The sequence below is a fragment of the Brassica napus genome, chromosome C2, assembly GCF_020379485.1.
Source record: "Brassica napus cultivar Da-Ae chromosome C2, Da-Ae, whole genome shotgun sequence".
Classification (NCBI taxonomy): domain Eukaryota; kingdom Viridiplantae; phylum Streptophyta; class Magnoliopsida; order Brassicales; family Brassicaceae; genus Brassica; species Brassica napus.
Genome location: NC_063445.1, coordinates 53,893,016 through 53,909,734, shown reverse-complemented (window position 1 = coordinate 53,909,734; position 16,719 = coordinate 53,893,016). Strand labels below are relative to the sequence as shown.

Sequence of the window (16,719 nt, the reverse complement as noted above, 5' to 3'; positions counted from 1 at the left end):
CAAATATGATTTGCAGATCTTCATATTTTTCAACCGAATCATACCGTAGATGCTTGTGCGTAGGATGTTTCTGCAGTTTAATAAACACAGTTTAGTTATAAGATATTTTTGAAAACTAAAGTTATGATGTTTAAATTTTTATAGACAAATACATACCTTTAAATTCTCGTCCCACACCTTGTCTGTAGCAGTATACTTTTTCGTGTCAGGATCCCATCCAAATCCAGAATTGCAGCGTTGAAGATCCAAATGGTTTTGGTATTTTTTTCTCTCAAATATTTAATCCTACTTAGGTAATGCTTGTGTTCTTTTTGGCATCCAAGTTTTTCATTGAGAACATGCAAAAAATTTTGTTCCACCGTGAACTTGTTTATTAAACCATTAGCATCACACCAATTTCGATGAATTGCATCAACAAGTAAATCGATCAGAAGTTTTGTTTCCTCTTTTCTCCATTGACTATACCCACCTTTTTCTTTATTCTTTTGTGAATCCCCCATTAGCTAGTTATTATATAATAATAATATCACAAGATCAACATACGAAACTAGAAAAGAACCATAAATGAAATATGAATGAAGAACTAATGCATATAATCATAGAATTATACATGACATAAATGTACCTCAGAGCTGCAAATTTTGGAGAAGCTTCTGAATTGTTGCGTCTTCACATGGATATAATTTATAGAAAACGAATAGCCAATGCAACAAATAATGGATAATTACGAATACGTTGCAACACAATATTGTAACACGATACTATCTTTATTATGCAATACTTCAAGATAAACTCTACAAAAGTTTATAATTATCTCCTCCCTAAAAATCTACACTAATCTATAAAACTCTTGGTAGAATTCTAAGTAAATCTAAATTCTGTTAAAATTTGGTAAATTGTTTTTATAATAATAATCATCAAAACTCTTCTATACTCATAAACCAATAACAGCCCCTTATATTCTTCGGGGTAGAGATAGTCGGCGGACTTACTAGCAAAAAAGAAATAACGAGATAGTGTACTTTCTTCCATATAAATCAAATATATACAATAACGAAAGACTGTACTTTTTTCCATATAAATCAAATATAGATAAATGAGAATACTTCTCGGAGAATCAGCTCGTCTGATCAACACTTAATCTTAATTTAAATGAATAGCTAACGAAAAAAGAAGTTATTTATGGTTTATATAGAAAACCAATACTTTTTGGTTTAAATAATTTACTGACTATTTGTGCTGACATTTGAGAACCTGCAAATATAGATCAAGTTTATATTTTCAAAATTATATTGCAAAAGTTAAAATGCATTTGTCTCTAAAGTAAAACCGACCATCCAATCAAATGTTTAATCATATTCACTAAATCTAAATCAGGTCTATCTCTAAAGTAAAACACTGATCATTTATCAGATTTAAAATTATATCCACTAATTTTAAATCTGATCTTTAAGTAAAACCAATCATCCAATCAGATTTTTATTCGTATCCACTAAATCTGTCATTTTGGCTGTGCTTTGTCTATAATATCTAGACTAAAATGGAATCAAGAATTTTGGCCATTTTTCATCAAAGTAACACGAGAACGAATAACATAACTCTTATTTGTTGGAACTGAAAATTTTATATTCTTGAAGCAAAGTTTAAGACCAATGAATGCATAACTGAGGAGATGCATTCCCCAAGAAAACAATCTGATTATGCATAAAAAGTCCCAAAATAAAGTTCCACAGAATCAAAGAAACACTACGATAGAAAATTTTCATCAAGAGTTGTAATGAAATCATTCAAAATCAAGCTTTGGACTTTTTGCCTTTGGTGTCTGCAGCCACTGGCTTAGCCTTGAAAGGCAAAAACGTCTCTCCGCCCATGAAAGGCTGCAAAACCTTAGGGATCTCCACGCCATTCTCTCGCTGGTAGTTCTCGAGGATGCAGCAGATGGTTCTCTCGGTGGCGGTAAGAGTCGAGTTCAGCATGTGTACGTACTGCTTCGCCTGCTCATTGCTCTGCATCCAAGAAAACCCACATCAAAGACATTACACAAGATCGAGTATCTTTGCTAACTAAACGAGAAAAGAACAGAGAGAGAGATGTACCTTCTTCTGACCGTATCGGATCTCAAGTCTTCGGGCTTGGTAGTCTGTGCAGTTGGAACACGACACGAGCTCTCTGTAAGTCTCCGACGAAGGAAACCACGCTTCCAAGTCGTACTTCTTAGCAGCTGCGTCGTTCAGAGCTCCCGAGACGATGGTAACGATTTGGTATGGAAGTTTTAGCTGCATAGGAATCATCATATACAATAGCCTAATTAGAAAACAATGAAAATTTCACAAGGTTTCCTAACTTTGAATGTTGACATTACCGCTTGATAAAAATCTTTCGAGTTCTGCATCATCTCGTCAAGCATTTTCCACGAATCATTCTCGTTAGGACCAGTGATGCAGAACTGTTCAATCTTCTCAAACTGGTGAACACGGAAAATGCCAAGTGTGTCTCTTCCGTGGGAACCAGCTTCTTTTCTAAAGCAGGACGAGTAACCAGCATATCTGGACAACAAGATTATCATGTCAATAGGTTGTAACTCAATAGTCTACTTGCTGCTATGTTTACCTTATGGGAAGCGCACTCGGAGGGATCCATTCATCAATATGGTATGCACAAAGAGGTTGCTCAGCAGTAGCAATAAGGTACTTGTCATCTCCTTCACCAGTCACCTGAATAAAACAACGATCTACTCAGACTCAAAAGCTATAACAACATAGTTTAGAGCATATGTTTTTGTAAGACCTTGTAAAGCTCTTCATCAAACTGAGCCAACTGTGCGCACTTGGCCATGACATCCTTCCTCATGAAGAAAGGAGGCTGCAGTCCAGTGAAACCTCTCTTTTTCAAGAAGGTGAGTCCAAAGTTGATAAGAGCTTGGTTAAGTAGCAACCCATCTCCTTTCAGAAAAAAGCCTCTTGCTCCAGCAATCTCAGCACCTGATGTCAAAAAAACAGCATTCTAATGAAACTCCACAATACGGATTCAGGACGTGACAAAATGTGTAAAGCCAATGCTAGTACCTCTCTTGGTATCTGCGATATCAAGAAGCTCAACGAGATCCACATGGTTTTTCAGCTTAAAACCAGGGGAAGCAACAAGCTTCTCACCCCAAGCATCGTTCACAGCATTGTTCGCCTGCAAATGAAAACACCATACACTTGTATAAAGCACTCTCCTTTCACAATGCAGACAAAAAGAACAAACCTCATCGTTGTTAACGGGAACAGAGTCGTGGATGAGATTCCCAACAGTCTCCAACTTAGCCTTCAACGCAGCGTAAGCTTCACGAACCTCAGCCTCCTTCTCAGTAGCATCACGTTTGTTCTTCTCCGTTTGTTGAATCACCTCACTCGCATCAGCACCAGACTATCCCAAACAAAAACCAAAAAGTTTCATTTAATCATCCTAAGTAATAAACACAAGGAAGCTAGATATAAGAAGTTACTAACGATCTTGAGCTTGGCGACTTGCTTGTTCAGCTTGTTGAACTCCTTGCGGAAACTATCTACTTCGAATTGACCTGAACCAACACACGCCAAGAAAACGTCTGTTAGCAATCAAAGATCGATTCTTGAGAGTTATTAAAAGGGGATGAGATGGTTTTACGCTGGCGCCATTCTTTGTCGAGCCTGATGATCTCGTCGACGACTTCGACGCTGGCGAATCTCCGGCGTTGGGATTCGCGGATGATCTCGGGGTTGTTTCCCTTCTCTTCCCGGAATAGATTGATGTCCAACATGTTTTTGTGTGCGTTCTTCTCTCTGTGAATGAAAACGGAAACGAGGATATGAATCTCAAAAGCTCAAATCAACAGTTAGGGATTTGGAGATGAGAAGCAACAACGTTAAGCGATAACTTACGTAGGACTGTGGAGAAGAAGAAGAAGGAGACGACTCTGCGGCGATGATTTTTACCTCTGAAGCGGAGAAACTCTATCTAGGGTTTGTGTAAATTGATTTTCTTTATTTAAATCAATAACCGACACGTCCCGTGTATTTCACTAAATCACGGAAATAACCCAAAACTTTCGGATATATACAAAAAAAACCCTTTTCTTTCCATCAACAATCTTCAGGTCTAATTACTGTATCTCAGTAAATTAAATCGGTGTATATTATTGTAACTTTTCCACGTCGTGGCATTACCAAGGTTGAGAAATAGTATATTCAACGAAGTGAAATTATGTAAATCTGAAATTAATCTAATCGTCAATCTTTTCAATTCTGACATGAGATAAATATAAACAAAACTTATTATATATCACTCACTTGCATGACATTACTGTTGGAACCTTACTATATATCACGCACTTGCATAGTTGCATGACATTAGTCCTGGAGATAATTTTGCTTATGGGCTTAGCCCAGATACATTTGAGAGCCCAATAAAACTCAAAAACATACGGTAGAGAAACCCAATATGTCTCTTTCTTCTTCAACTATGTGAGAATGTACAGCCCCAGCGTATTCGAGTGTCAATGTACAGCAGGATTCGTCTTGCTGCAAATAAGACTTTCTCCACCACCAGCGTATCACACGCGCCTCCACGGACACGTCATCCTTATCTCATCATAATAGCTTGGAGGAGATACTGAGAAAGAACGGTCCACGACTCAGCGTCCCTTCCCTGCTCCAGCAACGAGTCGACTCGGGCCACGCCGTCACGTTACCTGAGCTCCGGTTCATCACCAACCGCCTCATTAAATCTAACCGCCACGATCTCGCACTCCAGGTTCGAAAGTGTAATGACCCCAACCCCAAGGTATCTCCAAAGGCCAACTTGTTTTTTTTTAAAAGGAAGAAAGAAAGAGAGAGAGAGAAAGAGAGAAGAGGAAGGGAGAAAGCTTACCTGAGTTGCCACCGGAGCCACCGCACCTCGAGACCACGTTGAGCTCGTCACCACCGTTCGCTGCAGCTTAGAATCGCCGGAAACCGCCATGCAGTTAAGCTTAGTTTCGTCCGTTTATTAATTCGCCGATAACTCTCTAACCGTTGCGAATCTGGTGCATTCAAGACCACCATCGTGTTCCTCTCGTCGAGACGAAGCCGTAGACACCAACCACGCCTCAATCGGAGCCCGGACGAATCCTCACGCGCCTCCGGAAGTTTCGCCTCTGCGCGCGTAAAGTACACGCGCCGCCGCCGGAAAACGTCGCCACCGCCAGACCACCGTCCCCCACCGCCGGAATACCGCCGTCGCCGCCAACAACCGCCGCCGGAATACCGCCGTCGCCGCCGGTGACCGACACCGGTGACTCGCCGGCGACTCGGTCAACTCGGTCGAGTCAACTCAGTGAGTCAACTCGGTTGACTCGGTTAACCGATCGGTTAGCCGGTTTAAATTGATTTCGGTTCGGTTAGGGTAAACCGGTCGGTTTAGTCAAATCGATTTCTGGTCAAAGCTTGACCGGGTTGACTTTGACCAGCGGGTTGACTTTTCCGAAAACCTTGATCAGTTCCGTTTTCGACCGTTCGAAAGGCGTTCTGACTCAGAATTTCGATCTGATTTCAGATATGGAGTCTATTTGAGCAGCTGGAGTTCATAGATAACACTTTTCTATTGCTAAGGTGAGGGTCTATTCCCGAACTCCTCTTACACGGCTTAGGACCTCGAATAAGTATAATTTATTTCTAATGTATTCCGTCTGCTTGAAATCGAGTCTGTCATTGCTTGTTTAGTTTTAGGTTCTTTGCATAAACCGGAACTAGGGGGTTAGAGGATTCCACATTGATTGTTTCACTTAATGTAAATTCTTAGCTAGGATTGTTTTTGCTTGGAGACGGATACAGAGACGGACTGCTGTATGCCGGATTGTATGGAGGTCACGGCCAACTTTAGTCGACCGGTTGAGCCGTAGACTGGAAGTGTCGATAAATCGTCTACGGGCGTGTGTTACCGAGCACTTTTTCGGTGTGTGTATGAACCGAGCACCTTTTCGGTAGTGTTTTGGCCTGTTAGTGGGCGGCGAGTGTGCACCTCGCTAGGACCATTGTTTGTTGCCTGAGTACTTTAGGTACTGTGTTTGACATGCATTAGAATTAAATTATATTTATTCGGAGTGCTATGTCCGGGTCCATGGACTTCGGGGTGGCATCCTATACCTCACTGAGCGATTCCCCTGTCGCTCACCCCTCACTCTTCCCCTTTTCAGGTGAGACAAACAAGTATGTGATATTTGGACGGACTTGGTGCTATTGGACTTTTCTTTCGGATTTTATTTGGGCATGGGTGAGAGTTGTCGGGTTTATGGGCTTTTATATTACGGGATATTGTTGGTGGCCCGTCGTCCTTAGTGTCAGGGAGACGGGTGTCACATTGTTGTATGATGACGCGTCGGGGGTGACACGCTGTCCTCCATATAGGAGGTGACGGGTGTCACAATTTGGTATCAGAGCGGGTTCCATCCCGGTTCCGTCCGGGATGGCGGTCAGGGGATTCGGTTTTCATCGGTTTTCAACTTAAAAAAAAAAAATATATATATATTTATTTATACATTTCAAAATTCTTTTAGCACCATTCTGTCCAGTAATTACTAACTCAAATGTCTCTTTCTATGACGATGAGTAAAATCATCGTCATTCGTCCTTCGACTATCAAGGTTCTCGACAGATGTTCAGCAGTGGCGTGAAGTCCAAGTTCGCCAGTTTTCTCGGGAGTTATCAGTTTCTTCGGTCATGATTTCGAGGATATCCAGGAGTGGATATGTGACGTTTCTGCCACCAGCCCACTTCAAGCAATCGTTCCACGAGTTTTGTTACTGGAGATTATGTGGTGTGTGGTATGAGCCATTGGTTGGCATGTGTTGTTGTGTGTACGAGTATATTGACTATTTTGGAGATATATTTGTTTTGTGAACTCGTGGAGATCGCTTTTGAATTGGGGTGCAGCAGCTTGCGTTGTGTGGGTGTTGGAGTTACACTTTGGTATGTTTGCCAGTTTTTGGCATTGTTGATCGTTTCAGAGATGTGTCAGTTCGGACAGCTGACATAGGATGTTGAGAGCTATTTATATTCAATGCAGTGTACCAGTTATGCTTGGAGGGCCGATTTGTTCGGATAGTCATCAGAGATGGAGCTATGTTTTACGATGTTATCCTTGGGATGGATTGGCTGTCGCGGCATCGAGTAGTGTTGTATTTTTTTGAGGGCAAGAGTTCCTATTGCTGGAGCAAATGGATGTTTTTATTGCATGAATTCTACATGCTGAGGAGTTATGGGATATAAGAACAAAGAGATTTTTGGCTACCATTTCAATGGTTAAAGATGATGGACAACATGTGCTGCAGGATCTTCCGGTTATTGCAGAGTATGAGGATATATTTGTGACATTTGGAAAGGCCACTACAAGACACATGAGATACTCTTGCGAATTGTTTGGAGCAAACAACACTGGTTTCACGAGTTTCTTATCGTCAATCACGAGCAGGGATGACTGAGTTGAGAAAGCAATTGGAGAAACTCTTTGATAAGGGATTTATCAGATCGAGTACTTCACCATGGGGAGCATCATTGTTGTTGTAAAAAAAAAAAAATGTGGGAGTTTCAGATTTTGTATCGACTACATAGACTTGAACATGGTAACCATCGTATCGACGAGTTGTTAGAAGAGCTTAATGGAGGTTCATCGTTCTCGAAGTTTGTCTTGGCATCAAGATACCATCAGATTGCTATAGCTGAGGAGTATGTACGGAATGCAGATTTCCGTCATGAATATTACGAGTTCGTAGTGATACCATTTGGGTCGACAAAGGCACTGTTGCATTCATGAAGCTATGAATGACGTTTTCGTGAACATTTGGATAGGTGTGCGATTGTATTCATCGATGACATCCTGATTTATTTTGGAGTAGAAAGGAGATTTGTGAGCATTTCGCGGGTTGCGTTGGATAAGCCTGGAGAGCATCAGTTGTTCGCTAAGTTGAGGAAGTGTAGCTTCTGGCAGAGGAATGTTGTATTTTTGGGTAACATGGTTTTGGCAGCAGAATTTTGATGGATTCAAAGAAGATTAATACCGTTTCGGGAAGGTCGAAACCTAAGAGCGCTACAAAGATCTGCCGTTCTTTTTGGGTTAATAGTGTACTACTGGAAGTTCATCAAGGGTTTCACCGGTATAGTAATGTTAAAGACGCGGTCTACATGTAAAGACGTTAAGTGTGGTTGGATAGATTTTTGTTCGAGGAGTTTCACTGAATTGAAGCACAACTAATGAAGACACCAGTTTTGGGTTCTACAGAGGCAGAGGCTTACTGTGATGTGTCAGATACTGGATTGGATTTAAATTAAGGTATGAGGATTAAGTCGTTCATATGCATCACGCCATAGAGGCTGTAATGGTATTTGCGTTATAGTTTTGGAAATCATAATTGTACGGGAAGGAAGTTCAGATTCTCTGGGATTATTATAATGTGAAATTTATCTTCATTTATTAAAAACTTGTACTTGGACATTGCAGTTGGATTGAGTTTGTAGCAAGCTATAGTTTTGATATCACATACTATCTGGTAAGGACAACCAGGTGATAAATGCCTTGGGTAGGCGTATGTGCTGTATCTCAGGAACCAAAAAGGTTCATGAGTTTACTGGGAGATTTGCTAGTCTCAGGTTGAGTGCCATTACTATCAATGGAGAGACAGATGTCCTTGAGGATTGGAGCATGCAGTTTTGCTATGGAGGATACGCAAGCACAAGTTAGCATTGGATTTGGTTGAACAGATCGAGATTGAGAGTATTGGATATCATACAACTTTGAGCAGGATATACTTGTACCGAAACCGAGTTTGTGTATTGGACGATAAGTTGTTAAGAAAAGGAATCTTACAACAAACATATCACTCGTGTTTCTCTACCCATCGGGAACACCAAAGGGTACAAAGATATGAAGAGTTAACTATAATTGGTGTAGTATGAAGATGTTTGTAACTACATTACGTCGCGGTGCCAGACATGTTATAGGGCAATGACAGAGGATCAGTTATCTATTATGTTATTTTTGAGCTTGCTTTTGCCGGAGTGGAAATGAGGCATGGTGATTATGGACATTGTTATTGGATTTTAAATCACCATATATGGAAAGGAGCCACAAGGGTAGTCATGGATAGACTTACCAAGTCAGCCCATTTCCTACGTAATTAAGAAGATAATCAGGGCTAATCAATTGGAGCAGACCTACATTATTGAGTTTGGGAAGTTTCATGGATGTCAACATTGTATCGGATTGGGAATCGAAGTTCACATCTACATTTCAGAGAGCCTTTCGGAAGGCACTTGGGACAAAGATCATATGGGTACATCTTATCACCCGTTGACATATTGTCAGTCAGAGAGGACTACTCAGAACTTAAAGGATATGTTCAGAGATTGTGTGGGATGGAATTTTGGAAAGCATCTACCCATACCAGAGTTTGCCTACATCGACAGCTATCTTTTGAGTATTAAAAAAAATTATTATATGAGGGTTATTTATGGTAGACCTTATAGTATACCACTTTGTTGGACCAAAGTGGGGGAGCAATATGAGTTAGAACTATTAATAGTTCAAGAGACAGTAGAGCAAAGGACATGCTCAAGGATTGGCTTTCGGAAGCCCATGACGTCAAAAGATTTATGCAGCTAAGCGCCGTAAGGATTTGGAGCTACATATGGGCACCTAATATACCTGAAACTAAGGACATTTTAGGAGGGCCCTAAGACTCCGAAGATAAAGGAGCTTAGACCAAGACACATGGAATTGTATCCTGCACTGGAGTGGATTGGATTAGTTGCTTGCAGTTACTTTATCAGCAGTATATCAGCCTTCTAAGACTTGGTTCATATGACAGCATTGCAAAAGTTGAGAAGGCGCTATAATTATTTTGCAGTAGACGTCAAGTGAGTTCATAAAGATTTTATGGACCTTATCATCTATTGAAGATTTTGGATCATCAAGAGAAAACAGTTCCAGGAATGTCGACCGTGTTTGTTAGAGTTCGTTGAGAGGGAGATAAGACTCAGGAGGAGACCTGAAAGGCCGAGCGATGATTAGTATTCGAGGTTTTGTTATGCTGACATTGTGTATGTCAGCTTATGACTTGAATTCGGGGACGAATTCCTTGTAAGTGGGGGAGAATTGTAATGACCCCAACCCCAAGGTATCTCCAAAGGCCAACTTGTTTTTTTTAAAAGGAAGAAAGAAAGAGAGAGAGAGAGAGAAAGAGAGAGAAGAGGAAGGGAGAAAGCTTACCTGAGTTGCCACCGGAGCCACCGCACCTCGAGACCACGTTGAGCTCGTCACCACCGTTCGCTGCAGCTTAGAATCGCCGGAAACCGCCATGCAGTTAAGCTTAGTTTCGTCCGTTAATTAATTCGCCGATAACTCTCTAACCGTTGCGAATCTCGTGCATTCAAGACCACCATCGTGTTCCTCTCGTCGAGACGAAGCCGTAGACACCAACCACGCCTCAATCGGAGCCCGGACGAAGCCTCACGCGCCTCCGGAAGTTTCGCCTCTGCGCGTGGTGAAGTACACGCGCCGCCGCCGGAAAACGTCGCCACCGCCGGACCACCGTCCCTGCCGCCGGAATACCGCCGTCGCCGCCAACAACCGCCGCCGGAATACCGCCGTCGCCGCCGGTGACCGACACCGGTGACTCGTCGGCGACTCGGTCAACTCGGTCGAGTCAACTCAGTGAGTCAACTCGGTTGACTCGGTTAACCGATCGGTTAGCCGGTTTAAATTGATTTCGGTTCGGTTAGGGTAAACCGGTCGGTTTAGTCAAATCGATTTCTGGTCAAAGCTTGACCGGGTTGACTTTGACCAGCGGGTTGACTTTTCCGAAAACCTTGACCAGTTCCGTTTTCGACCGTTCGAAAGGCGTTCTGACTCAGAATTTCGATCTGATTTCAGATATGGAGTCTATTTGAGCAGCTGGAGTTCATAGAAAACACTTTTCTATTGCTAAGGTGAGGGTCTATTCCCGAACTCCTCTTACACGGCTTAGGACCTCGAATAAGTATAATTTATTTCTAATGTGTTCCGTCTGCTTGAAATCGAGTCTGTCATTGCTTGTTTAGTTTTAGGTTCTTTGCATAAACCGGAACTAGGGGGTTAGAGGATTCCACATTGATTGTTTCACTTAATGTAAATTCTTAGCTAGGATTGTTTTTGCTTGGAGACGGATACAGAGACGGACTGCTGTATGCCGGATTGTATGGAGGTCACGGCCAACTTTAGTCGACCGGTTGAGCCGTAGACTGGAAGTGTCGATAAATCGTCTACGGGCGTGTGTTACCGAGCACTTTTTCGGTGTGTGTATGAACCGAGCACCTTTTCGGTAGTGTTTTGGCCTGTTAGTGGGCGGCGAGTGTGCACCTCGCTAGGACCATTGTTTGTTGCCTGAGTACTTTAGGTACTGTGTTTGACATGCATTAGAATTAAATTATATTTATTCGGAGTGCTATGTCCGGGTCCATGGACTTCGGGGTGGCATCTTATACCTCACTGAGCGATTCCCCTGTCGCTCACCCCTCACTCTTCCCCTTTTCAGGTGAGACAAACAAGTATGTGATATTTGGACGGACTTGGTGCTATTGGACTTTTCTTTCGGATTTTATTTGGGCATGGGTGAGAGTTGTCGGGTTTATGGGCTTTTATATTACGAGATATTGTTGGTGGCCCGTCGTCCTTAGTGTCAGGGAGACGGGTGTCACATTGTTGTATGATGACGCGTCGGGGGTGACACGCTGTCCTCCATATAGGAGGTGACGGGTGTCACAGAAAGTCTCTCCCTTTACCAAACAACAATGATGTTGGATACATAAAGTTTAGATTTTTCTTTTTTAGTTCAAAAGAAAATGTTTAGATTTTTCTTTTTTAGTTCAAGAAGGTGAATCTCTCATGGAGAAGCTGAATGGATTGGGGTTTCTCGTCACTCCTCACCCATTCAACGAGATGATGAAGCTTTACGAAGCCCACTCGCCAGTACGAGAAAGTAGTTTTAGTGATTTCTTTGATGAAAGGGAACAAGATACCGAGAAATGTTCTTTCTTACAATCTCTGGATGAACGCGTGCTGTGAGGTAAACGGTGTTGCAGGTGTGGAGTCTGTTTACATGGAGATGGTTGATGACACGAGCGTTGAAGTTGGGTGGAGCTCCTTGTGTACTCTAGCGAATGTTTATATTAAAGGTGGTTTTGTTGAGAAGGCGAGTTTGGTGCTTGAGAGTGCGGAGAAGAAGTTGAATAGAAGCAATAGGCTTGGGTACTTCTTCCTCATCAAACTCTATGCATCTTTAGGAAACAAGGAAGGAGTTGTGAAGCTTTGGGAAGCTTCCAAGTCTGTTTCCGGCAGGGCTACTTGTGCAAACTACATATGCGTGTTGACATCCTTGGTGAAACTTGGTGATATTGCAGAGGCTGAAAGGGTGTTTAGTGAATGGGAGGAGACATGTTTTAACTATGATGTTAGAGTCTCCAATGTTCTTTTGGGTGCTTACATGCGTGGTGGAGATATCCGCAGAGCCGAGGCGTTGCACCACCGTGTGTTGGAGAGAGGAGGTACTCCAAACTATAAGACTTGGGAGATTTTGATGGAGGGGTTTGTGAAGTGCCAGAGTATGGAGAAAGCCATTGATGCTATGCACCGAGCATTCGAAGTTATGAAGCACTGTCATTGGAGACCGTCACAAAAGATTGTCATGGCCATTGCTGAGTACTTTGAGAAGGAGGCGAAGATGGATGAAGCAAACGGATATGTTAGAGATTTACATCGTTTAGGTCTTGCAAGCTTGCCGTTATACAGATTATTACTTAGAATGCCTGAACATGTCCAGAGGCCAGCTTCTGACATCTATGAAATGATGAAGTTGGACAAAATTATAATGGATAGAGAAAGTTAAGGGAACACACATTAAAGAATGTTACCTTAGTAGAAACCTTTACGTGTACAGCAAGTCAACTTTTACATGTACAACAAGTCATCTTCTTACTTGATGAACAAGTTAGGACGTTGAAGTTTTTTTTATGAAACAAATGTCATTTTAAATGTTTAAAAAAATAGCAAAAAAATTTGAGGGTTTAAAATGTCGGTAGATAAAACATTCAGAGTTTTATGTGATTTCCCCGTAAAAGAAGGAAGGTTCACATCCCTTGCATAGATAATTATCTTCAGGGCTGGGATTTTGAACTTGTCGAACCTAACTGGAATTTTTGGTTAGTTCGGTAAGGAGTTGGGTTTGATTCAATAGGTTTTTAAAAATAGTTCGTTTTTCGGTTTGGTTCAACATTCAGTTACTTCGGTTTTTTTAATTAAAAAAAAAAACTAAAAGAAATTATAACCAAACTATATCAAACCGAACTAACCAAATTTCAAACCAAAATAACTAAACTAACCAAATTTAACCGAAAATAATCAAACTTATCCGAAATTTCAACATAACTAAACCAAAATATAATTGAAATCAAAAAATTTGGTAGGATTTTTAAAAACCGAACCGAACTTTATTTTGGGTTGATTGGTAAGATTTATGTTGAACCAAACTACCCGAACCATGCCTAGTCAATACTATTAAAGTAGAATCTCTCTTACGATTCTGCCCCTGACTTTTCCAATTACTTCTTTTGTTTTTGGTTGTTCTCGAATGATTATAACAAGTGTATACTTTTTAAAATTGTGCACCAGTGTATCCAAAAAACGCAGTAGTTAGATATTTAACACTGTAACAAAATTGATGATTATATATTATTTCTTGGTAAATAGTTACTCATAAAAGATATTATGTTACCATAAGTATTGCCAAGTTATTAAACCTTAATCTTCTAAACAAAATAAATCCTAACCAAAACGAAGCCCAACAGTGTTTTCTTTTAAAATCAACTATAAACCAATTTAAACACATAATTATTATGAAATATTTGTGTTATTATAATTTAAAATTTATGCATTAATTAAAAATATGTAGAATGAAGACATTACATTTTTCATATAATATTTATTTAATAAGTTAAAATTATAAATAAATAACCTTAGCAAATATATAATCACAATATGATTAAATTTATTGAGTGGAAGTTTACCATTTTAAAATCTTTTAACTAATTAATTAGTACACAAATAAACATTTTTATTATAATAATAATTAAAAATAAAGAAGACAATATTATAAAAATTGACTATAAACAAATATAAAATCTATTAAAATATAGATTAGACAAATATTTATTAATTTAAATGAAATTTTTTATAAAACGATTCCGTGCTTTCAAAGCGCGAATCAAAATCTAGTTATCTTTACGTAACAAAACATAGTCAGTTCATACTTCTTTCAAGAGAATCCAACTTCCAATCATGTCCATAATCATGCATTAATTTCTACAAAAAGAGAAGAGACTTCACATGGGGAGAAAGCATTTTACATAATAGTAAAAAAAAAATCAACTCTTTGAACATCTAGTTGCAGCCTTCTAGTAGACAGTGAGCAATTTTAAGAATGGTGATTGGTGGAGAGCCAAATATGATGTTGTTAACCACAAAGCATCAGGGATACTCCAGTCTGATCAAAAGCAAATCTCAGCTCCGTTACCACCAATTGAAGCAGTGAAGCACTGAAAACCACTGGACTCTAGCTCTTGCACCACTTTGTCCACCACCGTCCCTGAAACCACTTCATTTACCAAAGAAGGATACAGCGTCAAGGGACAAATAAAATTCAAGAACTCAAACTCCTCAATAAAGAATGATTGAAAGTTTCTGATTAAGGATACGTGTAGGTAAGAGAGTAAGGACGCATCCGCCGCCACCAGCTCCAGTCAGTTTTGAGGTAAGTTTGTGCTTATGAGTGGTTTGTATCACGGTATCAGTCGAGCTGTGGCTAACCCCCATTGACTCCAGCAAGCCTTGGTTCATCTCCATGAGTTCTTTTACCCTCTCTTCTTTCTCTGTAACAGACATCTCGTCTTTAGTTTGGATGATGGCAGCCACCTCTTTGCTTATAGAGTCCACAGCATTGAACACCGAGTTCATCGCCTCTGGATGTCTGACCGCTCTCTCTGACACACCAGAGACCAGAGCCTTCGTGTTCCGACCAACTTTAGTGTTGGTGATTAACATCCTCAGAGGCATGTTTGACTTTAACCGAGTTATCTCCCCTGAGCAGAACTTGATCATGTTCCCTGCAACAATCACAAACACACACAAATGGTTTTCATTTGACGAGAGGGGTTTAGATGTTTTAAGAGTTGGAACTGACCGTATGCACTGACGGTGTTGTCTATCCCTGAAGGCTTCCCATGGATGATCTTTTCTCCTTCAAACGCCCATTTGTTCAGCAACTCGAGATTGGTTTCATCTAGAGAAGACCAACCGTCACCACGAGTTTTGTCTGAACTAGAAGATGCAATGAGAGCAGCTGTGAGAGCTACACAGAAAGCTGCTGATGAACCGAGGCCTGATCCGTATGGAAGCTCAGTTGTAATGATGACAGTAGCCGGAATGAATCTAAAAAGCACAACAAGACTAAAAAAAATAAGGTTTGGGACATCTCTTTTGAGCACAAGTTGTTGTTTTTACCCTAGGACGCTGGTGTAAAGCCAGAGAAAGGTGGAGATCCCAGAGGAGAGCTGGATCTTTGCCTCTGGAATGTTTTGCTCTTCAACCAAAACAGCTATTGATTTAAGTGTCTGGCTGGAGCATGAAGCCGGCGTTGAAGGTGAAACATTGCTTGAATCGTAAGCAATCCCTTCTTTGAGTCTTGCTACAGACCAAGTAAACTCCAAGGAAAGGTTCTTGAGCTGAAGTGTAAGCCTATCATTGTTTTCATCTGTCAAAAAAAAAAAAGACGAGAGAATGTAAATGCTTTCAGAGTTGTTTCAACACTGGGAACAACCATCAATGTTCTTCTTCCACATGCCTCTAGACTCTTACATCAACACAATGTCCAAAAAAAGATTACGTTTACTTGGAAACATGAAACATCCAAAGTCTAGAACCAAATCAAGTATGAGAAAATGTAAACTAAAGAGTATCCTGCAGATGCAAGGTGATCTCAAGGGAACCTGATTGAAGAGGAAGGCGAAGAGTGACGTAAGTGTAGAGATCAATGGCTGCAGCTACAGCTGTGGAACCATGGACAACAGCGTGTTCACCTGCAAGTATGATCTTCCCCGGAGCTCTAGCTTTCACTTCCATTTCTCTAAATCAATTTTACATAAACAGGACAGAATGTCAAGGAAACATACAAAACCACTAACAACAATGGAGCCAAGAATCCAGATTCTAGCAACTATGAATTGAACATAAACTCAAGAATAGAAACATAAGTGACATTGTTACAAAACGTGAATCAGACCAAAGGGTATTCGTATATTTGAGATCTGAATCAAACTAAAGACCAAAGCTTTGGACTTTACAACCAAAATGGTAAATGTGAATCAGATCAAAGCTGTTCTGATCGAAAAAACGAAACTTTAATATTCATTCTTCCTCTTGAGTTCATTTTCTCAGCTAAAACAATATCAGCTGAGCGAAAAGAAAACAAAAAAAAATAGCAGACAGAGAGATCGTGTACCTGGAACAGAACCCCTAGAAGAAGATGGACACTGTCTGGAGAAGCCTCCTCAATCTTACTTTTCATTTTGGTTTTCACACACGTGTTTTAAAGATGAACAGGTTGGAATGGAAAGAAACGTAGGAGACACACACAAT

The 16,719-nt window shown here is 40.6% G+C and overlaps 3 protein-coding genes across 7 annotated transcripts; 1 reads left to right on the top strand and 2 right to left on the bottom strand.

Moving 5' to 3' along the window:
* Positions 1-1,604: 1,604 nt before the first annotated feature.
* LOC111199959 (serine--tRNA ligase, cytoplasmic-like) lies at positions 1,605-4,055 on the bottom strand. The gene is made up of 10 exons (XM_048747995.1): positions 3,906-4,055; positions 3,652-3,806; positions 3,495-3,565; positions 3,250-3,411; positions 3,066-3,180; positions 2,788-2,981; positions 2,611-2,714; positions 2,363-2,546; positions 2,097-2,276; positions 1,605-2,006 (listed from the first exon to the last, which is right to left on the bottom strand). The coding sequence occupies exons 2-10, from the start codon at positions 3,782-3,784 to the stop codon at positions 1,794-1,796; spliced, it is 1,356 nt and encodes a 451-aa protein (XP_048603952.1). The 5' UTR covers positions 3,785-3,806; positions 3,906-4,055; the 3' UTR covers positions 1,605-1,793.
* Positions 4,056-4,483: 428 nt separating this feature from the next.
* LOC125581864 (pentatricopeptide repeat-containing protein At5g27460-like) lies at positions 4,484-13,409 on the top strand. Of its 5 annotated transcripts, none has more exons than XM_048747997.1 (4): positions 4,484-5,337; positions 5,557-5,612; positions 6,197-10,982; positions 11,567-13,409. In XM_048747997.1, exon 4 carries the CDS (start codon positions 12,032-12,034, stop codon positions 12,914-12,916), a length of 885 nt encoding a protein of 294 aa, XP_048603954.1. In that variant the 5' UTR covers positions 4,484-5,337; positions 5,557-5,612; positions 6,197-10,982; positions 11,567-12,031; the 3' UTR covers positions 12,917-13,409. The 5 variants fall into 5 exon arrangements, with proteins under 5 accessions (XP_048603954.1, XP_048603957.1, XP_048603956.1 ...); XM_048748000.1 differs by having other exon boundaries at positions 4,484-5,612; positions 6,197-10,356; positions 10,927-10,982; XM_048747999.1 differs by having other exon boundaries at positions 4,484-5,612; positions 6,197-10,707; positions 10,927-10,982.
* Positions 13,410-14,320: 911 nt separating this feature from the next.
* On the bottom strand, positions 14,321-16,706 carry LOC125581861 (mevalonate kinase-like). Its single transcript, XM_048747992.1, has 6 exons — positions 16,583-16,706; positions 16,071-16,207; positions 15,586-15,835; positions 15,266-15,513; positions 14,781-15,188; positions 14,321-14,680 (listed from the first exon to the last, which is right to left on the bottom strand). Exons 2-6 carry the CDS (start codon positions 16,201-16,203, stop codon positions 14,574-14,576), a joined length of 1,146 nt encoding a protein of 381 aa, XP_048603949.1. The 5' UTR covers positions 16,204-16,207; positions 16,583-16,706; the 3' UTR covers positions 14,321-14,573.
* Positions 16,707-16,719: the final 13 nt, after the last annotated feature.